At 44.5% G+C, this 26,301-nt stretch overlaps 1 protein-coding gene across 2 annotated transcripts in view; it reads left to right on the top strand.

Annotated features, from left to right (window-relative positions):
* SYT16 (synaptotagmin 16) overlaps positions 1-25,372 on the top strand; it is a 44,432-nt gene extending 19,060 nt beyond the window's left edge. For both annotated transcript variants that reach the window (XM_074149446.1, XM_074149445.1), the window contains 4 exons: positions 4,377-4,633; positions 8,923-9,366; positions 9,782-9,971; positions 25,059-25,372. In XM_074149446.1, the coding sequence (XP_074005547.1) occupies positions 4,377-4,633; positions 8,923-9,366; positions 9,782-9,971; positions 25,059-25,372 (1,205 nt within the window). The remainder of the gene's footprint in view (positions 1-4,376; positions 4,634-8,922; positions 9,367-9,781; positions 9,972-25,058) is intronic.
* The last annotated feature ends 929 nt before the right edge of the window (positions 25,373-26,301 follow it).

The following is a 26,301-nucleotide window of genomic DNA, read 5'->3' as shown; positions in this document are numbered from 1 at the left end:
TTCTCTGGACCTTTCTGAGTGAGAGGGATGAAGGATCTTTCAGAAGTGCTGAGTCCAGATTGGGATTGTGGTACTTTCAGACTTTCTTTAGACTCTGCCCAAGGCTTCTATTCTCCTTGTGTTCTCTTTAACAGATCTTTTACTCTTATAGCTAGTAGTTTTCTTTTCTTATAGAATCAGAAAAGTATAACAAACTTAGGCACAGAGTGAAGTTGAACATCTCAGAGGGCCCTGAATAGCTTCTCTCCCACTCAGCCTTGACATACGGCAAACTATTCTCACATCATGCTCTTACATGAGATTTTTCTTTGACCCTGTGTTTCTGCTATCAATGCCATGACAGTCTGCACTTAGGACTTGTCTAGCTTTAGCTTTTCACCTTTTAAAATTCTTTATAGTAACCTGAATAGATCTTGGGAAGAGGAGTGTGCGCTGCAGGAAGGGAGGGTTTGGAGGGTGCTCTGGGGAGCTGAATGGCTTGAATGCCAGCTCTGCCCACAGCCTCTCTACAAATCACCCTCTTAATAAAGAGCCTATTTTAGTTCTGGAAACATGGAGTCTTCTTAGGCTGTTACCCAGCATGTGGTAAATTAAACAATCCCGGCCTGATTGCATAATGTCACTTGAAATTTAAGATTCTTTTTCTCTTTAACCCCTAAAATTTACAAACCATTTTTGTTTAGATTTATTGTAATTAGATAATGGTTCTGCTCCTGTGAGGCTCTTCTAGGAAGTTTTTTAAGCACTTTTTGGAAGCTAATCTCAAAAGAACCAGCACCGCTTGGTCTCCCTGCATCTTGGTTTGGTTCAGTGTGAAGGAGCACGCTGGGGTGCTGGGGTACTGCAGTGATTTGGAACTGTGGCTGTCTCAAGGGCCAGGCATACTGCTCTACGAGGACAAATATGCCTCAGTCCCCCTAACTTTTATCTCTGCTGCTGTAACTGTCCTTCAGGAAGAGGGGTTTGAAAATCACTCCTAGTAGCCAGGAGGATTTCAAGTCCAGAAGTGTCTATAGCCATACAGAAATCCTTTTGTCCTCTGGCCCATATTTAAACAGATTCTTAATTTTCAGCAAGCGTTTATATGCAGTCTAGAAGAAGGGATCAAATTTCTTTCGTTTCGGAGAATCACAAAGAAAAGACACGCTTTTTCTTGGAAAAGCACAGCGATTCGCTGCCGTCCACAGAGCAAATGTTGCCGTGGTCAGCACATGTAACAAGCACACATTAAACTCTTCATCTCAGTGTTTCTTCTAGTCAATGAACTATGTAGCGTTAATTTAGCAAGATCTAGTAGGCTCCATCTTTTGATTCTGGCTGTGTGTTTTAGGAACTGATGAGGCATCTCAGGACATTTTGTAATGCTTCACACAACTGAGAGATTGTGCATCACTGAAAAAGAAGAAATACACTGTAGGTGTAGGTTAACCAAGGCGTTTACCTGCCAATGTGATGGAGGATTTCACAGTATTTTCCAGCCTGGTTTTCAGTGTTTTATGTGCTGAGCTTTCCCTGTATCTTCGGAGAGATGCTTCCATATCCCAGTACCTGTTAGAGTTCTATTTGGAGGTGATGCTTATCCTTCCATCTGACAAAAGTCACAGTTTCTTCATAGCTAGTTCTCTAACCTTGAATACAGACTTTCCTGATTTGTTGGTAATTTCTGTTCCCCAGTATTGCCTTTGCCTCCTCCTTGGCTTGTGGGCACATGTGACACAACAGGGAAAGGCTGCGGAGAGGACTGGAAAAAACAGTACTCTTCTACTGTACAGTGCTATCTGCCCTTAATTTTAGAATTGGCTGCTATTGCTCTGCAGGACTCTTGACTAATTAAGTTCAAATAGTTAGATGATGCTGTCTCAATGTATAGCCCTGATGCTGTGCTGTTCATTCATGTCAGGTATACATAAGACAGCTGACGTTTTCTTCTGTAAAGATCCCTCAGGTAAATTACAGGCATTTTGCTGCTCTTTTACATGAGAACTTTTGTTTTGACCATTTTTTTGTGTGAATATAATGTTAGAACGGATGTAATTGGAGAGATGTAGTTGTTCTAGTCTGTATAGTTTGGCTATTACCTGTAATGATTCTCTAATGTTGGTATTTATAGCTGATTATCTCTCACCAAGCTACTTTCAATTGAAAGAAAAAGCCAGACTGTTTCACTAAATGGTTTTGGTGAATCACCTTTCCCCTTCCTTTCCCTGAATATTATATTTGCTTTCCTAACGCATTCATTTTTTCCCTGAGTCTTAAAGAGACGACTTGCTCTATTAATATATTTCTGGAGTTCTCCTGTTCTGAATAGCCTTTTATAGCTTTAATGTAGTTTTTGAAAATTCCTCTATTACTGATCTAGATATCCCAGCTGGAGTCAAAACCACAAGACAATTGTATAGGGATAATTTCTTACTACAGTAGCATTTTATTCTGAAAGCCTGCTGTGTGGTGTTTGCTTTGATGGATGACCCACTGTTTAAAGTGCGCATTAGATATTGGCTTGCTAATTAAATGCCTTAAGGAGCACCTGTACCCATTCAGTCTCAGTGTATTTGTGGAATTTCTGTTGTTCTATTTCTTGCTTACTTTCTTATGCTTACTTCTTTCTGTTTTCTGACTTTGTAGAGAAGAATGGGAGTAAAAGCAAAAAATCTAATTACTTTCTACCCTCACTCAAGGGTTTCACCTCAGGGCAGAGGCAAGACAGTGACAGCTCTTAGTTTCAGGACTAGGTCTGCCAGATGGGAGGATGAGGAGGAGAAGAGGTGGGTTTTGCATTTCAGAAGGGGGTGAGAACAGCACTCACCTGAAATTTGAGAGATGTGAATTTGGATCCCTCTCTCCTCCTGAAGGATCATCTCCCACTCTCAGAAGAGGACCAAAATTACAAAGCTGTGAGGTGCTCTCAGACTTGTCTGTTGAAGTGCCTATGCTTGAAGCGTTTTACTGGGAGGGAGAATGTGAGACAATTCGTAGTTGAAGAAAGGGCATCAGGTTGTTCTCTTAATCTCTGAGCTGTTACATTGAAAGAGCAGCCAAGGAGAGGGTCAAGAACTTCTGTACACCTTCAGGAAATATTTCCTGAGTATAATCCCGATTTCCCTTGTTGTTTGTTTTGGGTTTGTTTTTTTTTTTGTGGAGCAGGTAGGAATCAGAAACTGTATATTTGCTGCCAAGGCCACACATGGAATTTCTTCTTCTCAGAAAGATTTGGGCTTTCTGTTCTAGACAGAAGGACGTGTAGAGAATCATAGAATTACTTGGGTTGGAAGGAACCTTTAAAGATCATCTAGTCCAACCTCCCTGCCACAATCAGGTTGCTCAAAGCCCTGCGCAACCTGACTTGAACATTTCCAATAATGGGGCATCCACAACTTCTCAGGGCAACCTCTTCCAGTGTCTCACCACCTCATAGTAAAGAATTTCTTCCTTATCCAATCTAAATCTACCCTCTTTCTGTTTAAAACCATTACCCCTTGCCCTATCCCTACAGGCCCTGATAAAAAGTCTCTCTCCATCTTTCTTGTAAGGCCCCTTAAAGTATTGAAAAGCAGCAATAAGGTCTTCCTGACACCTTCTCTCCTTCTCTTCTCCAGGCTGAACAATCCCAACTCTCTCAACCTTTCTTCTAGAAAAGTGTTCCATGACATTCCAGTTCATTAATGAACCTTACCTTAGCCCATGGAGTTAGTGTGTAGGATCAGATGAATTAAAACTAGTAAAAGCAGGCAGGAAATTAGGGAATGCGTCTTCCCTCAGTTGCTCTTGGGACAGTTAAGCCCAAACATGGGATTTGGAGATTCCTAGTTGGCTTGTGGGGCTGGTCATGTGCACCCAAGCTCTCAGGGACAGGTGATAGGGTCATGGTGGCACTCTTACCTCAGTGAAACTCCTTCCCATACCAGCACCCTCCCCTTGAGGGCAATGCTAACTCCTGTTCTTCTCTTCCTCCAGTTCCTCCTGCATAGAAGGAAGTTGCTGATGCCTGTTCATCAGGCCTATGGTGTGCTTTTCTGTAATTTCTCTGATCTGTGTTTTCATGGAAGCAACCCCAAGGCACTTGAATATCCCAAACACTCCATTGATAACTGCATTTGGTGGTTAACTTCTTCAAGTGAAGGCAACCAATTTCTCAGTTCAGGATGGGGAGAGAAACAGCCACGTCCATTCCATCAAACGCTGATTTATACAGGGTTTGTTATTCTATAAGTTCAGTGTTGCAGTACTCAGAATGAAAAACTCTCTTGCATGTACACTGGAGATGAAGCGGGGGGAGGGGACGGGGAAAGAAAGGAGAGAAAGGCACATTTTGGGAGGTAGAGGGGGAGGAATTTATTCTAATCCCTCTGAAATTATTTTCTTGCTGAAAATTGTAGATCTGGATGGACTAAGCCAACTGAGTTACCAAGACAACCTATCCTATTGTGAAGATGACCGTGTATGTGTCTATTCAAGAACAACAATTGAGAGTAGGGGCACTGGGCAGCCTAAAGGGCCTAGGATGGGCTCCAGCGCTGCTGAAGGCATTGGCCAGCAAGCTACAGAAGGACATTTGGAAATGGAGACAGCAGTTACCAGCCAGGGATTTGAAGTAAACGATGCTACTGACAGCTCATCGGCCTGGAGCCCTGAGGTATGGGGAATTGTCTTTTATTACACAAGGTGTAAACTTTTGAAGGGTAGCGGGGGCTAATAATGTTAGTGAAGAAACGAAGGGGAAAATTGATCAGCACAGCACAAGCTAATGGTGCTCCTGTGTGCAGGTGGGCATGAACATACGCCTCTCGCTATGTGTTTCCCCTTTTTCTTGCACTTTACCTCTTGCTACTAACACTCATTCAGAGAAGCTGTTTTATTGCTTGATTTCTGACAGCAATCTTTGAACTCCAATTGGAGCCATTAGCTGCCTGACAGCATTTGCTATCATTTAGCAATGGCCCAGGGCTTTGTTACTGGCTGTATGTGCAGGTTGTGTTTCCAGGGAGATGGTGTGTGGTCACTGGGTTAGATCTGTGCCTCTTTTTCACAGAATCACAGAATCTTCTTGGTTGGAAGGGATCTTTGAGATCATCGAGTCCAACCAACCGAAAAAAAAAAACCAAAACAACACAAAAAAACCAAAACCAAAACCAAAAAAAACCCCACCAACACCAAGCACCAAAACCAAAACAAAACAAACACCCACAACCACACACCCCACCCACCCACAAACAGACACAAACCAACAATCTCGGGCACTAGAGCATGCCCTGAAGTGCCACGTCTACACGTTTCTTGAATACCTCCAGGGATGGTGACTCCACCACCTCCCTGGGCAGGCTGTTCCAGTGCCTGGCCACCCTCTCAGTAAAGTAATTCTTCCTAATATCTAATCTGAACCTCCCCTGAAGGTGATTTCTATGGCTTAGACAATGGGAAGCGTCTGGAAAGCTGGAGGCAACTAGTAGGGGTGGCCTGTGACTTGGCCGATGACCATCACTCTGGTCCCCATCGATACCAGGGATCCTTCCAGGGGAGGAGAGAGCCTGAGAGATCCTCTGCTTTCCCTTAGTTCTCTACCTTTATTATGAAGCCTCAAGAAAACATTACAGGTTTTAAGGCATTATAAACATCTGATGACTTAGCATCCCGCTTTTCTCTTGCAATCTTTCTGTGTGATGTGTTGGTTTTCAGTATTATCTTACCATAAGATTAAATTTTTGAAAAAATACCAGCTTGCATCAGACACGTTAAAAGAACAGCACAAAGGTCACATCTCCTGCCTGAGTTAAAAGAGACTGTTCTCCAGCTGTGGAAATTAATACCTCCATCACACTCTGAGCAGCAAGGTTTTGAGGGAAAGGTTCCTTTCATTAGAGCATGCTGCCTGCAGCCGGTTAAAAAGATGGAAAAGATCCTCGGTGCATGTGCTCCAGCCCTAAGGGGTGTTTTGAACAGCATTTTGGTTTGCTGCACAAACCAGTCCCACAAAATAACGGCACGACACATGGGAACTCTGCGCGGCAGCAGCCATGACCTCTCTTTGCTGTTTGCCTCTGACAGACGCTGTTTGTCTGCCCATCTGAGGCTCATTTCTCCTTTCCACATTTGATGTACATTGCCACGCTTCACGTGTCGCGATGGCTCCAGTGTCCTCTTATATTTCTTTGGAATATGTCTCTCGTTTTGCTCCTGGTATCTACATTTTAAAAATGCAAAGAATGGCTATACCATCAGGGGGCAGATATGCCCAAGTCCCAGTTTATCTACTACAAGCAGCTTCTCATCCAAAGGTAATGTGTGGATTAATGAAAGACTTTTTATTGCAGGAACTAAATGTTCCGAAATGCCAGAAATGTCCAAGTGCTATTATGTTCCACTCAAAGGAACTCTCTTTAGAGACAAAAATGATAATTTTATGCCCCTGCAGTGGAAACACAAGTACCATTTTAAGCCTTGTCCATAATTAGCTGCTCTTTCAGGTTTCTCTGGCAGAAATGGACTTATTTTACCTAGTGAAGTGGATATTGGCTGTCCTGAACAACCGGGTTAGACATACAGTATCAATCAGCATACTTGGCTTGACATCTCAACAACTACTGGGAAGAGGAAAAGAAAGAAATTCAGATGAAGCATCTGAAACCCACACTTTCTTTGGATTCTGGCTTAAGTGTCTGTATAACCAGTGTGTTCAAAAGGGGCTCATAGCCCCAGCCGAGCTCTGAAAGCCAAGGGAAATTCTGTCAATGACTTCCACAGAAAGAGGACTGAGCGTACGTAAGCTTTGTGTGCTGGAAACCTGGGCAGGGGTGAGTCCCAGATAGCACAGTGCTCTCTGGAAGGGCCAGCCCATGAGGTCTCTTAAAGCTTGGTTGCCCACCACGGAAAGGTCACTGCCATGGAGTTTGACATTTCTCTTTCCCTCTCTGCCTCCAGTTCATGCAGTTTTCTCTGCAGTGGATGTGGCCACAGCACAATTTGAGATTTCCTGAAATTTGGACCCTTTCTAGCTGTCCTGTCAAAAACCAGATAGCTGACCTTCAGTCTGCCCTACATGCTGCCAGAAGATGAGATGCTCAGCTGTGTTGGGGCAGAAAAGTGCCTCTTGGATCTTCTTACCTGTGGGTCTATGGTGACACACAGGAGTTTGCATTCTCCAGCTCAGGCATGAAGATGAAAGCAACATTATGCCACAAGCACAGTTGTCTTCACACTTTAGCAGCAGTTCTCAAACGTTCCTTGATTCCATCTTCTCAATAGCAAATACGCAGATGAAAGTGGGAAGGGATGAACATGTGGAGGGAAACATGAATCAAGCACAATCCCTTGCGTTTCCCTCTCAAATATTATTTCATCAACCAGACAGAAATAACTTCACAGCTACACAGCAGCACTTAACATTTGCATAACATCACGTTCTCTCCAGGCAACCTGGCCTGCCTTGCATTTTTGTCTTTGCAGCCTGCTGTTCATACAGAAAGGCATTTTTATGGGCAACCAAGTCATTTTGTGTGCTGTCCGAGCGCTGATTTTTCTCTCTTTGACGTTACTTCTGCAAGATGTATGACAGCAGGCCTCCATCCCTAATGGGCACACATGGACTTTTGTACTCATGCGCAAAAATTCCTTAAACGGTTAGGAAAATATGAAAAGCAGGAGCTTTGCACATCACGGCAGATGAATCCGAGCACTTGAAAAGTAGATTGACAGGAAGGAGATATAAATTTCCAGGTTTCTCCGAGGTCTTATTTGAGACACAAAGCACCTTAGACCCTTCTGAAGGGAATTACATCAGAAGTCCTGTGGCCTATCATCTGTGCTCTGAGCAACGAGATTCCCATGTTGAAAAGAAGTGTTACTTGAAATGCGAAAGAAGATAAATGTTTGAGGAGGAGGGTGACTCAGACTTCTAGTGACAGGCCTTAATTCACCTTCTGGCTATTAACTGAAAATCTTTCCCTAGTACAGTGTATACTCATGTTTAAATACAAATCATCGATCACTATAGCAACCCCTTTATCACATGAAGCACGTTCTAGCTCTAAGATAAAAAAGCACTTTTGAACAGAAACGCACACACCCACTCATCAAAAGGTAAGGTGAACATCCATGGGTTTTATCTTGTTTTATCAAGATGATTTGTTTTAAAAATAGGTAAAAGATTGTGTGTGAATTGGTCTGCACATGTTTTGGTTGTTTATTCTGGATTTTTATTCTGAAAGTATTAGTGTCCCAACTGAACAGAAGGAACAGATGCTTCTCTTGGGAGATTTAAAAAGAGAATAAAGAATCAATATGTATTTAATCAGACTGTTTTTCTTGATTATCGTTGCTTTAGCTGTAGGAAAAGTATGGAATTATAGGGTAGCATCTAGAAATGAAATTTCCATCCTGCAAGAAATTCTGACATGGTGATTTCCCTTCCCATCAAGTTGAACACAGTGCTTATTTTTTTTTTATTTTCCAACAGAACAAAATATCCAAAAAGTCAGCAGATTTCACTGAATTGTCTTCAAAGTAATAGGTTGGGTTTTTTTAAATCAAATCAAACCAAAAAGTTTTATTAATGCCTCAAAATTTACATGAATGAAATTAAAAAAATACAAACCCTTTGTTTAGTTTTCCCCTATGGAGAATTTTTGCAAATTAACAGCCTCCTGTAACACACTTAAACAGGGATGAAACTTTTTGTTGGAAACGTTTCAACAAGTGTTGTTGCTTACTAGATTGTATGGGGAATATTACACAAGACCAGGCGATTAACTAGCTTAACACTTGACTTCTTGAAGTTAACACTTCAAGAAACAGTGGTGTCCTTATTTTGCAGAGTGACTGCCTACGCTTGAAAGCACAAGTGAGGAGAATATTTTTTTTTAAATATGGTTGGGCTTGCAGGAGCAGTTGAACACCAATGGAGGTTTTACTTGTTTGTTCTCTTTGCAGGAACATGATGAAGTGAGCAGTGTACCAGCTCATCCTGGTGCTCATGAGCCCATCTGTAAATGTGGTGATCTAGATGTCATCTTCAACTATAAAGCCTCAAGTCAAAAGCTAGTAGTTACTATCTTGGAGGCCAAGGATATCCCAGACAAAGATCGCAGTGGTGTGAACACCTGGAAAGTGCACACAGTCCTGATGCCTAGCAAGAAACAGAGGGGTAAGACAAGTGTTCAGAGAGGACCCATCCCCATTTTCAAGGATAAAATTACCTTCAGTAAGCTGGAGCCAGAGGAGCTAAGCAGCCACGCCATTCGTTTCCGCCTCTATGCGGTGCACAAGATGATTGGAGAGAAGATGATGGGAGAGCAGTTGTTCTACCTGAGTAACATCAGCCGGGAAGGGGAAGCGAGGGTGACGTTGGTCTTGGAGCCAAGGAGTAATTTGAGTGTAAGTTTGATGGAAGAAATACAGAGTTCCTAAAGTTGTTCTCCTAGTGAATGGGGACAAGCTGTACCCAATATCTTTCATTCAGGGCTGTTAGAATGCAGCTGGTGGATCTGTCCTACTGTCACTTAAAAAAAGTTATCGGTAAGGGGAAGCACAGGGCATGTCTTCCCTACACAAAGCTGTGCCTTATTAACAAAGGCTGAGCTAGCAAGCTTACACAAAATCACGTGGGTGAAAAAGTTGAGAGATGTGTTTTTGTAAAAGTGATGCTCTTATTCTTCTGGTGCCCCATCATAATGAATTCTTAGTCATTGTCATCTCTTAAGTGAGATCTTACCAAACAAGGCTACAAGATAAATTAAGGGAGGGTGGTGGTGAATGTCCTGATGAGACTTTCAGTGCTCTTTCCCTGCAGAGTGCAGACTCTCAGCTTAGTCTGTCAGCAGTCTCTCACAGTGATAGCGCTTCTTCAACACAGTCCCTGTCGCATGGAGGGGTGCCAGAGCTGCTTGTGGGATTGTCGTACAATGCCACTACGGGGCGGCTGTCGGTGGAGATGATCAAAGGCAGTCATTTCCGAAACCTCGCAGTTAATAGGCCACCTGGTAAGTACGTTCACTGCTATTAAATAACACCGTTGAGTCAAAATTTGCTTTTTATTTTCTTCCTCAAGATATTCAGTTATGTCATGTCTGAGATGGGTTTCCTTGCTGGTAAATTTTACAGTGGAATTGGAGGCAATCATTATGAAGACAGAGCTGATGGGACAGTAATCCCTGAGTGTCTCTGCTATTGCATATACTGAAACAAAGAAACTACCCTCTCCCATCAATACTTTTGCAACAGCTGATTATGGCAAAAGTACTATTATACCCAAAGCACAGAGTAATTCTCAGCAGATCCATAAAAAGAAAGGAGTGCTTCTCAAGTGATAATATATTACTGTGTGACCTACAGAGGCCCTGCCTAGTGCCATAATGTGTTTCCCAGAACCATACTTTCTTTAGTCCCCTTGCTGTGCTGCTGAGCACTAGGGGACCTGGTGCTTTGGGCCCCTTGGGGATCCAGCTGCTGTGATTCCTCCTCTCCTGCACAAGAAAATCTTCTGCAGAAAGAAGATTTGAAAGTTGTTCTTCTGGGTCGCAGCAGTTGAATTCCCTTCCTCCGATACCTAAAGGAAAAAAACGGAAATTGCCTTGTGGTAGGTTTAGTTAGTGCTTGAGCCGTAGTTAGTCCTTGAGAAGGGTAGTGGATGGATGGTGCTAATGTCCATGATATAGATGGGCAGCCATAGTGCACGGTGTTATCTGCTTTGGTGCTGGGGTGCCTCTTTCAGGGGTTGGATGGCAGTGCTGTATTCATCTCCTATTGTCCTTTTGCCTCCTGGCTGAAACCAGCACCTAATGACAATGTGAAATAACATTTTTTTTGTTTCTTTGTTGCTGTGTTTGCTTTTTGTGATGTGGTTGCCTGACTGTCAAAGGTAATAACCCTTGACAGTTCCTTGCATTCAGTGGATTGGACATAGTGTCTCCAGCTGGTGAAATGCTAAGACTGCTTTTGCAAGATGCTGTGCTCTTTGGCCCAATGCTAGCAAAATATTTATGTAATATCACAGAATCACAAACTCTCATGGTTGGAAGGGACCTTTGAGATCATTGAGTCCAACCACCAAAAAAAAAAAACAGAAACAAAACCAAAACCAAACCAAACCAAAACCAAAAAAACCAAAACAAACAAAAAAAAAACAAACCAAAAAAACCCACAAACGGACACAAACCAACAATCTCGGGCACTAGAGCATGCCCTGAAGAGCTACGTCTACACGTTTCTTAAATACCTTCAGGGATGGTGACTCCACCACCTCCCTGGGCAGGCTGTTCCAGTGCCTGACCACTCTCTCAGGAAAGTCATTCTTCCTAATATCTAATCTGAACCTCCCCTGCCCCAACTTCAGACCATTTCCTCTGGTCCTGTCCATTATTCCCTTGGGAGAAGAGGCCAACACCCACCTCTCTACAACCTCCTTTCAGGGAGTTGTAGAGGGCAATGAGGTCCCCCCTCAGCCTCCTCTTCTCCAAACTAAACATGCCCAGTTCCCTCAGCCTCTCCTCATATGACTTGTTCTCCAGACCCCTCACCAGCTTGGTGGCTCTCCTCTGGACACGCTCCAGCAGCTCAATGTCCTTCCTGTAGTGAGGGGCCCAGAACTGAACACAGCACTCAAGGTGAGGCCTCACCAGTGTCCAGTACAGAGGCACCATCACCTCCCTACTCCTGCTGGCCACGCTGTTCCTGATACAGGCCAGGATGCCGTTGGCCTTCTTGGCCATCTGGGCACACGGCTGGCTCATGTTAAGCCGGCTGTCCACCAATACCCCCAGGTCCTTTTCTGCTGGGCAGCTTTCCAGCCACTCTTCCCTAAGCCTGTAGCGTTGCCTGGGGTTGTTGTGACCGAAATGCAGGACCCAGCATTTGGCCTTATTGAACCTCATCCCATTGGCCTTGGCCCATTGATCCAACCTGTCCAGATCCCTCTGTAGAGCCTTCCAACCATATTTCAGTATATGGACATGTAAATTTAACGTTTCCACTAAACTGTACTTCCATATATTACAGAAATAATCTGTGTCATCAGTCAGTCCCTCGAGAATTAAGGGCAAGTCTATGCAACAGTGAAACACATGACCCCAGTCTGCGTAGCCCTAGCTGGTCTTGGATTAGCTGTGGCAGCACAGGTCTCCATGTGGGTTACTTAAAAACATGTTCTTGTTTGCATGTCCGTGTTTTATTAAAAGGTTTCAAGTTAGGGCCTTTTTAATAATTTAAAGCAAAGTTAGACTAAGGCAAGAGTCTTACCACATGCTCTAGCAAGAAAGCTCGCCTTTGTTTATATATGTTGCAGTGCAGCTGTATTCAAAAGTTTTATTCTCAGAAATGACATTAAAGTAGTCCCAGTATAGGTCCATGTTAATTTTCTGCAGTTTTTTCTGGCATGTTTCCATGTATCTACCTGTGGTATTGGAGTTTTGTCTCTTAGCTGCCTGAAGATGTGGATTATGCAGCACTTCTGTTCTTCAATCAGGCCCTGCACAAGTTGTCTTGTATCTGGCTGGGTCAGGTGTCTGTAATGCCCACTCTTTTCCCGTAAATGAAGTGTCTTCACTGCACAGAACTCAAATAATTGCCTTTCAGTTTACTACCTGCAATATCACGACCAAATAACTGACATTTTTGGTATTCTTCCAACAAATGTCTTTCCGGGTGCATGTTGTATAGCTCCATGTGTTGCAGCAACCTGAGCAACCGTATAACTCATCGTCTGTGAGTGCTGGGGAGTTGTGTCCTGGGCCCTGTGGTGGGGTGGGATTTGGCAGATCAGCCATGTGTGCACAGGTTAGGTTTCAGCATGGGAAAGTTTAGCTGCCTTGATTAGACATCCCATTCAGCTTTTTAGCTGGTGGGCGCACAGGAGTGCAGTAGCTTGGTTGGCAGCATCTTCAAACCTGATAAGCATTTTGGTTTTATTGTTGAGATGAGGAAAGGAGCAGGATGTGAGAAAAGGAGGCGTTCCTGGAGGGACTTTTATTTTTAAATTCTGCCGGAATTTTCCATTTCTGTGTTTGTAGGGCTTCAGATAAACCTAGTTTAAGTGGTTTGATAAGATGGCCAAAGTCTTCTGTCAGCCGCTCAAACTAGTAGTCCTGACATTTTTTCATAACAGTTCTTCTGTCTTCGCTGTGAAGGCTATCCTGAATTGTTTCTTCACATCCTTTCTGTATCTAGAGCAACTTTAGCATTGTCAGACTGGTATCTCTCAGGGTTAGATCAGTTTTTAGGTGAAACACAGAAATTCGTAAATGATTACAGTCGAGTTGTGAACCCATCACAATCTGCTTCTTTTACTCCAAGCCACAGTGTTAGTTCTGCATTCTGCATTGTTCTTCTGTGCCTATAAAGTTCCCAGTAGTGTGGGGAGAAAAGGAAAACCCGGTGAAGCAGAGACTGAAAGAAGTTAAAAAGAAAGAAGAAAACCAGCAGTTGTCTCAGGTGCTGGAGTAGCATTTCACAGATAACTCCTGCAGAGGAGTGCTGTGAGGGCTGACCATCACTGTCTGAAGCCTGCTGGTGGCTGAATGAGATGCTCGATAAGTCCTTCACTAGATGAAAACTGAACTGCTATCTCCCTTTCTGGAGAGTGAGCAAACAGCTCTTGTGTTTTCTCAAGTAAGTCCTATCTGCGGTTCTGTTGTTTGAGGCTCACAGGGAGCGGTGTATTTCTTTAAAGTATCATGGGGATTTCAGATACAATAGCACTTTGGGACACTTAAATACCAAGCCCAAACTGTTATTCAGGGCAGCCATTTATGCTAAGACTGAGAGAAGTCAACGGGCAGAATCATCTCCATTCCCAGCTCTTCGTGCACAGAGCCTGTACATTACCCACATGTGGTCTTGTTGCAGCCCAGTGGCTTGAGTATTGCCTGCCGCTGACAGCTGCAGCTCTGGGGAATGACAGGAGAGTCTTGCACGACAGCAAATTCTCCAGCTATGCTTTCTGCCCACCTCAACCCTCTTCTCTGCCACCTGCAGTCCTGCACAGGTGAGCTCAGCGTCTCCTGCAGCGTGCTGGCTCCCTCCTTGGCATCCTTGCACAGGGACTTCACTGTGTGCAGAAGGACTGGGCATGGGTGATTTTAGGTGTTAAAGACTCTAGAGGCTAAAACAAATGGTTTTCTGGAGAAGGAAAGGAAGATTGTGTACATCTCTCTTTTTCCTAGGCACATCTTCTCCTTCACTTAAACCTTTAAAGTGAGTCAGGTAAATATCAAAGTCATGGGTGCTTACATGGGTAATAGCTGCGCTAGAAAACAGCTGGACAGCTTACAGAGACGTAAATCTTGCAGGCAGTGTCTTCTCTTCACGTCACATATGTGGGATTTAAGGATATTTTGGTCAAGGATAAGTGTCCGGGTATTGTTCTGGGGAACATGCTGAGTTATAGGCCTGAGTCTACAATGCCCTATCAAGCAAATAGATCTATTATCGCTCAGAGCACTTAAGAGCACTCAAGAGTAGGGCTGCAGCATCAGACCGTAAATTATCAGTGTGTGCCAAAAAGCCTCACGCAGAAAAGCATCTACAGTTTTGTTAGATGTGGATACCCTCAGTATTTTAGTGCTAATGGCTTGTCTGCTGTACACCTCTTTCTCTTTGGTTCTTATAAAAATCATTCACCTGTGCTAGCATTTTGTAGGCGTTCATATTTTGGTCTGGAGTATTGTGTCTTCTTATAACAAAACCCAAAGTCTTCCTTTAAAGGATGTTTATTATACAAAAAGTAACAAGAGAAGCCTACACCACTGGCAGGCATATCTTTAAAAATTTATAACCAGTTACATACTATGTCATGGCAGTAGTACCTTGGGATTGTAGTGAAGGACCAGGAATAATTTGTGCTAGTCAGTGTATAAACACGCAACAGAGAGGTGGTCTCTGCCCACATATTGTTTAGTCGTCATCATTTGCTCTGCTGGGTGCAGCTCTCTCTCCTCTAATCCAGCCTCTGTTCTTTCCTCTTCTGTGTTTCTTCTGGGGTTTATGGCTACGTGTAATGCCGTTTGGGAAGGACTGTTGTAAAGATACTCTCTTGCCTAAGAAAAGTCCTCCAAGCTTTTCAGCAGCTGCAGAATTAGTCACACATAATAATTACATCTGTACATGATCATTAGTATACCAGCAGCATATTAACCCCATTAAACAAATACAATAGCATTAATGCTGGAAAAGACAGGAGGGAGAGAATAAGCTATCGGGATTTCTGTTGGGAACAGGAGAAACTCTTGGAGTAAAGACTTGTCTGAAAACAAACACCTACCTGAGCCACAGATAACAACGCCGAGAAGTACAGAAGGTGCTCCCATAGAAGAATTAGGATCCTTACATGGTGTTTGTTGCTGTGGTATCAGAGTGCTTGAAAGCCATTAGTGGATTTTATTTTATCAACTTGTTTGGGAGGGAAGGAAAGTTATTATCCCTGTTTCATTCCTGGAGAACAAAGGCACAGGTTGATTTCTTTAATTACTCCCAATCAGGCCAGGAAGCTGAATTAAAAAAAATAAATAACTTTTAACCTGTGTATTTTGCTCTGAACTTGCTTGAGCTCCTAAAGCTTTGTAATTCATGTTTCCATCTCACCAGTAATAGAAGGGGGATCTGTACCAGGGCAAGTCCTCCAGGGAGCTTGGTTAACAGAACAGTAGAGATGCTGGGCAGCTACTTGCTGCCAAGCACTTGCCAATCGGTCACAGTAAGCTTGTACAAGACCACTCCTCCTTCTGCACCTTTTTATTGCCTGTCCTTAAATATAGCTTGAATAAACTTACAGTAAGATCAGCTAAGAAAGTTTTGTTCAGGGTAGTAAAGATGAGGCCAGCTGCAAAGAGCCCCAGAAGGGTGTCACCGTAACAAGTGGCTGGGCAGTGAGGTGGAAGATGAAGTGTGGATGAGCAGAAGGTATTGCATGGGGGCAGGGGTGGAATTCAAACTTAATCTGGACAGACTAAGAGCCACTAGTGAGTGAAATGTCTAATGCTTATAGCAAAGAGCTCCAGGAAAACGTCCACGCAAGGATCAGCAGTAGTAGTGAAAAAAACAAATTAAGGGTTGAAAAATGAAATGAAAAATTGATATTTGACTGTAAATATACAGTCACGAGTGTAGTGAATACTGTGTACAGTCCTGGCTCCCTCTATTCAAGTCAATTATGGTAGAACTGGAAAGATGTGGTGAGGAGTATCCGAGAGAAACAGGGGTATGGGAACAGTTTCCAGCAAGCTGCAGCTGAATAGACTGCACCTCCTATGATGCTATGGCAAAGGGAGACGGGCAGAGGGATTTCACAGAGGTCTATGGAATCATAAGTGGTGTTGAGAAAGTGAGTTGGCAACAGTTGTTCATTGTCTCTCCCGATACAAAACCAAAGGATAATAAAATGAAGCGTAAAAGGTAGCACATCCTGAAGAGGAGGCAGCTCTGCAGTTACACGGTCGGGTTCCTCGCTACAGAGCGTCGTGGGTGCTAGAAGTCTGCTTGAGTTCGGTACAACACAGGACAAATTCATGAAGAAAGTTCCACTTTGTTCCAATTAAATATGAAGACACTGCCTCTGACTGAGGAAGTTCTTGAGTCACAAATTGCTGGAGACTGGGAGAATATTTGGGAGAGAATCAGCATATTTGCCATATTTTTGTAGACTTCGGCATGTGGTATTGGGTACTGTTGGGTGGATGGACTGGCTTGGTACAGCTCTTCCCACCCCCTGTGAGGCCTGGAACTGATGAGGCTCAGAGAAGCAAGATGCAGAATAAGGGACTTTCCAGGAGTGATTGTGAGATTTTTGTGGAGGATGTTTCATGATAATTAGACATCCAGTGATAGTATGCAGTTATCCAGTAATGTTTTCAATAGTTTTATATTTCTAACAGGTCTATGAAAGGTATAATCCATGTTACACTTGCTGGGTATAAAAACGAAGGTATTTCTGCATCAAAGGAGTGCATTTGAAGTAGAATGTATGGTGATCCCATAGCTGTCAACAAGAAAAAGAAATAATTTTTTTTTCCCCTCCCAAAACAAGCAGGAGACAAAGCCATTTCTTCCAGGGTAGAAATCTCCTAATTCCAAATTCCAGTTGGAGCTGAATGTTTAGTGCAAATCTGCAGTGACTCTACTGAGCAGTGTTTGCAGGAGATCTGATGAGAGGCTCTATAATAAAGCTATGCCTGCGATCACCACTGCTGGAGGTGAGAAAAGCCAGGCTTAAGCATCAGGTGCTATTGTTGCTGTGGCTCAAGTGTGCGTTCATGCGCTCTGATACGCTCTCGGTTAAAGCTGCAATCTCCACTCTGAGGCGGAATCACAGAAGGGTAGGAGTTGGAAGGGACCTTCAGAGATCATCGAGTCCAACCCCCCTGCCAGAGCAGGGGTCATCCAGAGCAGGCTGGACAGGAACGCATCCAGGTGGATTTTGAATGTCTCCAGAGAAGGAGACTCCACACCTTCTCTGGGCAGCCTGTTCCAAGGCTCTGCCACCCTCAAAGTAAAGAAGTTTTTCTGCATGTTCAGATGGAACTTCCTGTGTTCCAGCTTGTGTCTGTTACCCCTTGTCCCATCACCAGGCGCCACTGGGAAGAGCCTGACCCCATCATTTTGACACTCACCCTTTAGATATTGATAAGCATTGATAAGATTCCCTCTTTTGCAAGGCAGCATCAATGCATAAACCCCAGTGTATGTTGTGTGAAGTGTTGAAATGCCCTTATTAGAGGAGAGTCACCTTGTGCACCTGGAGAGGTGTCTATGCTCTGCTTTAGCTGTGTAAGCCCAGACTGAAGCTGCACCTCCTCAGGGCACCTCATGCAGGGAAGTGGTAAACAGGCTCCGCAGCCCAGCCAGTGTCCCAGGCAAGGGCTGGCACTGTGAAATGGGCTGGAAATATGGCAGCAGAGAAGGATCACCAACCAGCTGAGCTCAGAGGCTCTCTGGAAGCAGCCTTCCTTCCAAAGAGACCAGGGCATTGCTTCCAGGGAACCGTGGTCTCCTGCCCCTCTACAGCAACATCTCCTTGTGCAAAACAAGTCATTGATGCTGGCAAATTCCCTCTCCTCAGGCCAAACAGTGCTTCCAGGGAGCAGTGCGCTGCTTTCTGCTGCCTTTTAAGTTAAAGGTACTGCTGATCTGTTCTCTGATGACTCATGTGTCGTGAAGGCTGCCAGATCCCAGCCTCTCCCTTGTGTGATCGCTGCCAGCTGCGGGAGAGGGGATCTGAGCAACAGGGACTTGGTGGAATAGGGGAAGGAAAGCTGGCTCCTCAGCAACTTAGTAGGCAGCTCTCGGCTCTTGTATGTTTTATAGAATAGGTCACAAGCTACCTCTGGTCCAATCCGGACTTTCATGATGTGGATTTGGGGACGAAAGCTTGGGTCTAATTCTCCTTCCTGCTTTTTTTCTCAATCCAGCTGCAGTGAACCAGGTTTAGAGCATTCCTGCCCCGCCGCTGGTTTAATCATAGTATCATAGAATCATTCCGGTTGGAAAAGACCCTTGGGATCATCAAGTCCAACCATCAACCCCACTCTACAAAGTTCTCCCCTACACCATATCCCCCAACACCACATCTAAGCGACTCTTAAACACATTCAGGGATGGTGACTCAGCCACCTCCCTGGGCAGCCTCTTCCAGTGTCTGACCACTCTTTCTGTGAAGAATTGTTTCCTAATGTCCAGTCTAAACCCACCCTGTTGCAGCTTGAAGCCATTCCCTCTTGTTCTGTCGCTGATGACCTGTGAGAAGAGACCAGCACCAACCTCTCTACAATGTCCTTTCAAGTAGTTGTAGAGAGTGATGAGGTCTCCCCTCAGCCGCCTCTTCCTCAAACTGAACAGTCCCAGCTCCCTCAATTGCCCTTCATAAGACTTATTCTCCAGGCCCTTCACAGCTTTGTTGCCCTCTTCTGCGCCCGCTCCAGCACCTCGATATCTCTCTTATATTGAGGTGCCCAAAACTGGACACGATCCTCCAGGTGTGTCCTCACCAGTGCTGAGTACAGGGGGTCAATCACCTCCCTACTTCTGCTGGTCACACTATTTCTAATGCAAGCCAGGATGCCATTGGCTTTCTTGGCCACCTGGGCACACTGCTGGCAATGGGGAGGTGAAGCCATGGTGAAGCCAGACTGCTGGCAATGGGGAGGCGAAACCATGACTAACGGAGCAGCAGTCTTCTGGGTCTCAAACTAAGACATCGTGTGGAGCTGCATGGTACAGAGTAGCACAGAGTTGAGCTCTGGGGCTGCTTTGCCACACAATGCCGCCATTTATTATGTAGGCTAGGAGTGTGGGCATGCCAGCTGAGTGAAGCTGGGTGAAGCCAGCAGTGTGCCCAGGTGGCCAAGAAGGCCAACAGCATCCCGGCCTGTATCAGGAACAGCATGGTGAGTAGGACTCGGGAGGTGATCATCCTCCTGTACTGGGCACTGGTGAGGCCCCACCTCAACTGCTGTGTCCAGTTTTGGGCCCCCTACCACAAAAAAGACATTGAGGGGCTGGAGCGGGTCCAGAGAAGGGCAATGAAGCTGGTGAGGGGTCTGGAGCACAAGTCTTATGAGGAGAGGCTGAGGGAGCTGGGGGTGTTCAGCCTGGAGAAAAGGAGGCTGAGGGGAGACCTTCTCGCTCTCTACAACTCCCTGAAAGGAGGGTGTAGCCAGGGGGGGTCGGTCTCTTCTCCCAAGTCACAGGCGATGGGACAAGAGGAAACGGCCTCAAGTTGTGCCAGGGGAGGTTCAGATTGGATATTAGGAAAAATTTTTGCAATGAAAGGGTTATTAAGCATTGGAATAGGCTGCCTAGGGAAGGGATTGAGGCACCATCCCTGGAGGTATTAAAAAAACGGGTTGACATGGTGCTTAGAGACATAGTATAGTAATGTGGGGGGTTCTTTTATTTTGGTTTTGTTTTTGTTTGTTTGTTTGTTTGTTTTATCAGAGTTAGGTTGATGGTTGGACTAGATGATCTTAAAGGTCCCTTCCAATCTAGACGATTCTATGATTCTATGATAAGAAAGTTAAGCTCTAGGCCCAAGTCTTTATTTCACCACGGGTGTTATTGGTCTGGTTTGCAGCACGCTGACATGGTTACACCACTTTGGGAAATGAGCTGGCTTGCCCGGAGTGATGGTGGGAAGGTCCGTACAGCGCTGTGTCGTACCCTACAGTCCACAGATCCCAGCAGTCAGAAGTCTTCAGTTTTCTATTTCCTTTTTAAATATAAATTCAAGGAGGGGGTTGGACGCTTTTGTATTGCAGTGTTTTTGTTCATGAGTCAGCTTTATTAGTAATGGTGGAGCTCAGGGTAACTGAAAGCAGAATGCACACTATGGTCCAAAACCGAGAACATATAAATTATGGTTGATTATTCCCCTGAGTTGTCATTATCAGTTAGTTCCCTTAGAAGGATGATGACAGAAATGGGTCATTAGAAGAACTGCAGATAAACTGATTGCCTTTGCAGATGAGCTCTCGAGAAGTGTTTTATGGTTGGGCCAGTGTTGGTGGAGGCAGAGCAGTCTGCACGAGGAGAGGTTTGGCCAAGCTTCGAGTAAGATCATACAGTACCAGCCCAAAATGTGTCTGTCTTCTTGCAGCATTCCTTCATTTAGTGCTTTTCACTCTGGTATTGAATGCAGAGGTGTTGATCTTTTATGTATACGTGCACATTGTTCAATCCACTCATACCAGAGATGAAAGATGAGTTTAGAGTAAAAATGATCCGTAGCAACAACTTCTGTTCCAGAGCCTATATGGAACAGAGAGCTTGGTGGATGCAGTGCTAAAATTGGTCTTGGCAAAATAAGACTTTGTTCTTGCTTCTTAACAGACTTTTGTGTAACCGTGGGCAAGCTGCAGCCTCAGACACTCCCAGATATTAAGAGATCTTGCCCTTCTTCATGTCAGTGAGATAGGTGCCTAAATAGAAGGTGAGTGCTTAGACATTTTAAAGAATGTAAGCCTTAATTTCTCTTCTCCTTTTGTGCTTGACAGAGGTGGCATGAAAGTAAATACACTGAAGAGCGTAAAGTGCTGAGATACCACAGTAATGAGGCCATTACGGAATCTGAGCATGTAATTAGCTGGAAAATGTTTGCCTTCCTAATGAATAGATGCTCTCACGCATACATTCCTCAGTAAATATTCAAGTTCATCCTTGCTGTAGTTCCACTAATTTCACCTTGTATCTGGGGATGGATTTTCTTTGGCAAAGCCAACCGGAGGCGAGAGCTTTTCATCTCAGAGCTCCAGCCTGGACAAGGAGAACTAGGAAGTGTTTCCTGATAAGACACCTAAAAAGATGCTGCAAGGAACACAATGCAGTAAGGGCAAACCACAATCTTAAAATGTAGCTTAGTGAAGCAGGATAACAGCTCAGCCTCATACATACCAGCTCTGCAAAGCAAATTTCAGATGCTAAATATATTATCCACACCTACTCTTTTATTTCTGTTCAGGCAAGTTTGATGCTTTCGGCTGGTAAAATACACCCAGTGGAATACATTTGAGAAGAATTAGCAGCCTGGTTTAGTTGTCACTTGCACTGTTTTGTGCCTGTGCTTACATGGGGATGAATAGGGCTCCTGGTATTAGCTCTGCCCAACGTGTAGGCTCCTTCCATCCTGCACATTCTTGCCTAATCCAGATGATACCTGCAGAATCCCCACTGACTTTGGTACTATATAGACTTTGGGGCTTTTTTATAGGGCTTTGGTGCAGAATTATGTAGCAGATCTGTACAGTATACTAAAGAAAAAATCTAATTTTCTGACGTTGACCTCTGTTGGATTTAAGTCATTGGTCGTGTGATGCTTGGTTTTGTTTAAAGCCAGCTACATCACTTCTTGCTTTCAAAAGTTGAGGCCTCAGTTGGGGATGTGATATCTTAGAGTTTATGACTGCAAGGAATGAATCCATTCATTGCCTGGAAAATTAACTGGGACATCCTGAAATGTTGGAACGGGTCCAGAGGAGGCCATGAAGATGATCAGAGGCTGGAGCACCTCTCCTATGAGGACAGGCTGAGAGAGTTGGGGCTGAGAAGAGAAGGCTCCAGGGAGACCTTGTAGCAGCCTTCCAGTACCTGAAGGGGGCTACAGGAGAGATGGGGAGGGACTCTTTATCAGGGAGTGTAGCACTAGGACAAGGGGTAACAGTTTTAAACTGAAAAGAGGGGAGATTTAGATTAGATATTAGGAAGAAATTCTTTACTGTGAGGGTGGTGAGACCCTGGCCCAGGTTGCCCAGAGAAGCTGTGGATGCCCCATCCCTGGAGGGGTTCAAGGCCAGGTTGGAGGGGGCTTGGAGCACCCTGGTCTAGTGGGAGGTGTCCCTGCCCATGGCAGAGGGGTTGGAACTACATGGTCTTTAAGGCCCTTCTAACTCTAACCATTCTATGATTCTATGAAACAGCACCCTATGAGGTGTTTTAGCTGTGGCACTTGCTTTAGTGTTCAAATCTAAATCATCTGTAATAGTGACATTGTCTACTTGATCTTTGTTGAATTATGTCATATGCTGCTTTGATGGTATTGACTATAAGTTGATTGTCTCTGTAGGGGACTGCTTAAACATACATACCTGTGGTTAGGTGTGATGAATCGCACCTGAGCTGTCAATACTGGCAGCAATCGGGAGGAAGGATGATAGCAAGATTTACTGAGAGGAAAATCTAGACCTCAGTTCTCTTCCCATCTCTTCAGAAAACCTGGTACAGGCATACGTGGGTGACCTTTCCTTGAAGTAGCATGGGAAGACAAGCTAAAAAAGTACTTTGTTTGCTGTTAGGTGCACATTGCCATGCTCAAATGGGATAGCAGCGAGGTGTTTGTAGCAGTCCTTGTCCTTGGCTGCATCCTGCTTCTCTACTCAGCCCGTCCCCTGCCATGGCACAGCTGGGGAAACCCTCCCAGGAGCTGCCAGGGGTCCAGGGGCAGGACCTTTCCAGTGCTGCTCCATACAAAAGCTCTGCCCTTGCTGACCATTCCCAGCCCCTACTGTGACCCCCATCAAACACCCTCACCCTCAGCAAAACACAGAGGGTAGTGGGGAAAGTGATACGATGCCAGGGACATATCTAGAGAAAAATGGAGGTATTGACCCAGGAGCAAATAGAGAGGGTCTCATCTCCATGAATTCTTGGGTTTCAGCATTCACCTCTCTTGTATGTCAGCAGAAAGAAGCCCCTTCAACTTTCTGCCTGTAAATGGAATTGGTTTGGAAAATGCACTGAAATTACGTAGAAAATGTAAGCTTTCAATTTGAAACAAAGAAAAATTCTAAAATTTGAACAGGGAATTGTACAAATTAGCCCCTTTTTTGTATTTAAAAATCAGCCTGGTGGAGATTTTTCAGTATTTTGAAATCCTCTCCTCACAAAAAAGAGGGTGAACACATAAAAAAAAATCCATAAAACCCCTACTGCCCAGCTATTTTTATTTCCAGGGAGTTCCCTGCAGCCTCAGACCAGCAACAAGGACTTCCACATGAGGAATGCTTCAGCGCACGTTATGGTCTGGCAGCACAAAGCAAAGTGACATCTCTATGAGTACTGTAAGAGATCGTGTCTGGTAGTTATCCTGTGTGGTTTGGCATTGAGGCGAGCCAGAAGAGAGTCCTCTTTTGGGCTATTGTGTTTCTGATGGGTCTGAAGTTGCTGCTGAGTTCAGTCCCTCAACAGCCACCAAAATTGAATGTTACTGTGGGAATTAGTCCACCTCTTGATAAAGCAGTTCTTTCCTTCCCAGATACAACCAGGAGGCTATTTCATATCGGAGATCTGCTTTTCTGTCTAACGAGTGGTTCTTTGTTGGCAAGGTCTACTTTGTCTCCAGCTGGGAGCCAAGCTAGCACCCCCAGCTAATGATCGGACTGAACTTTCCCCACGGTAACTCGGTAGCTGTACAGCTGTGCAGGCTCACAATTTGCTCCTCGATTGTCAGTCTCCTGACAGCTTTTTCAGTGGAACAGTTTGAGAGGAGTGGAGAGCCTTGCTTTGGAGATGCAGAAGTGTTTTCACACCTGAAGTGTAATTTCACACCTTGTGTTGCTCAGTAGATAAGTGCGTAAAATAGCACATCAAACGGGAACAGAAGAGGATAGACATGCTGTAGACAAGAGACGGAGGCTTGTTGTTTATTTCCTATCTTCAGCACACTCTGAAATAATACTCACTTGCAGAAACCCGGGGACAGATTATAAAAGGGGTTAGGAGGGGACTTTTCAAGCCAAGTGATCTGTTATCATCACGTGCGGAATGAGGTGAAAATTTGAGCTAGGTCTGTGGACCATTGGGACCACAGAGCACTGCCTGAGACCACACACAGTATTAGGGACCACATAACAGAGGTGAACTGATTAATACAGGAGGCAGCAGGAGTTTTAAGGGTGGGTTTACAGGACCACTGACTTGGACCATCCCTTCCATCTATCTACTAGGCGGTATTGACTTAAATAGTGAACAAAATTGACCTTGAGCTCACCAAAAAAGTAAGATGAGAATGTGGAAAAAAGCCTTGAAACTATCATGCAAGATCAAACAATTTCACTGTGTATGCAGGTTTCCTTTCCTTCTTTTTCAGGACCCTTTTCATTTGCTATCTCAAATAATAGGTCATAGAAACATTCTTCCAAAGGAAAGTGGTGGAGAGGCAAATGCAGCCAAGGGAAGCCCTGGTAAGACAGCTCCAAATGAAGCGGTTATGAGGGAGAGGAAAGGAAGGTGCAGACACACCATTACGTGTGGAGAATCCATAGAGTTGCTCATAGTTTCTGTTGGTCTTAAGACAGGCTTGCCAAGCTTGAGAACCAGATTTCCTGCTCTTCCCAAGAGAGTAGGGCTGAAACATGCATCAGTTTCTTTCCTTTCTTCTCCCCAGCTGAACATGAGGAAATCTAAGAGGTGCTTTCACCTGCTGCTTCTCATCCCATGGATTTTACTAAGGAGAACAGTCCAGCCCCACTCTGTTATTCACTGTGGACAAAGCTGCTGCACTTGGAGGTGTTTTGGGTGTTTTTCACTACCTGGGGCTTTCATTTTGTCTGTGTCCTGTGGCAAACATATTGTTTTCTTTCTTATTGTCCTAGACACCTACGGAAAGCTCTGCCTGCTCAACTCTGTAGGCCAGGAGATGTCTCGCTGCAAGACCTCCATCCGTCAAGGACAGCCCAACCCTGTCTACAAGGAGACTTTCATCTTCCAGGTTGCCCTCTTCCAGCTCTCTGATGTCACGCTAATGATCTCCATATACAACAGACGCAGCATGAAGCGCAAAGAGATGATCGGCTGGATTTCTATGGGTCAGAACAGCAGCGGAGAAGAAGAGCAAAGTCATTGGCAGGAAATGAAGGAGTCAAAGGGGACACAGGTCTGCAGGTGGCACACACTGCTGGAGTCCTAGTGGACATGGCAGCCTGCAGGTCCTGGGACTACGGGCTGTCTTCCCTTGTTCTCAGTCAGCATAAAACAGCTATTCCATGGCAAGCACCATGCTCTGACAGTGCACCTACACTTTCACCTTCACCTTTCACCTTTTCAGTGTCAGCAGTCATGGCTATTAGAGGTGGCAAGGCCTGGGAAGCAAGTTTAGTTCTTGTCTTTCCAGGTTGTCTTGCATTTTCTACATCCAAATAATTAACCCTAGGGAGAAGCAATGGGAATACCTACAAAATCTTTTCCTTGGTCATTGTCCTGTTCATTTTGTCATAGACTTAATCATTTTGATGCTGGTTTCTTCTGGAGTAAACTCTCTTTTCCCTCTCTCCCCTTTTTTATAATAATGAATTTTGCAAATATTCTTGACACGCAGATAGCTCACAGAAAGGCTAACCTGCATGCAGATCACATTCTCTCCCTCTTATTATTGTGTTCCTAAGTCCTAGAAATAAGCATTTGATACCACTGTAGACTGGATGATACATTTTTCAGGAAGCATGGGAAAGCACTCTTGAATTCTCTGTCAACTTTTAAGTGCCTAGACGTATTACTACTGTTCTCCTGTACTAACAACTGATATTAGGACTAAACACTAGCAGTATTTTTAATTAGGCATCCTGTACACTTGTTAGCCTGCATTGCCATAGGTTTCCACGAGAGATAACTAGAATCAGTTTTATATTGCAGTTGTGCAATGCATGTTTAAATGCTTACTTGAAGTTCATGGCTTCTGTCATCATGAGTACCAAAAAAGACCAGAACGAGCTGCACATCCACCTTTGTGCCTGAATCGCTCTTTTCTGCATCACTGTTTTGCCCATGTGTTACTTTGAATGAACCTCAGTTTTAAAAAACAGAAGAGCGTTTCTGTCAGCGTCACACAGGAAGGCTTCA

The sequence above is a fragment of the Numenius arquata genome, chromosome 6 (genome assembly GCF_964106895.1).
Source record: "Numenius arquata chromosome 6, bNumArq3.hap1.1, whole genome shotgun sequence".
Lineage (NCBI taxonomy): Eukaryota > Metazoa > Chordata > Aves > Charadriiformes > Scolopacidae > Numenius > Numenius arquata.
Note: the sequence above shows the minus strand (reverse complement) of the source record. Positions and strands in the feature narration are given on the sequence as shown.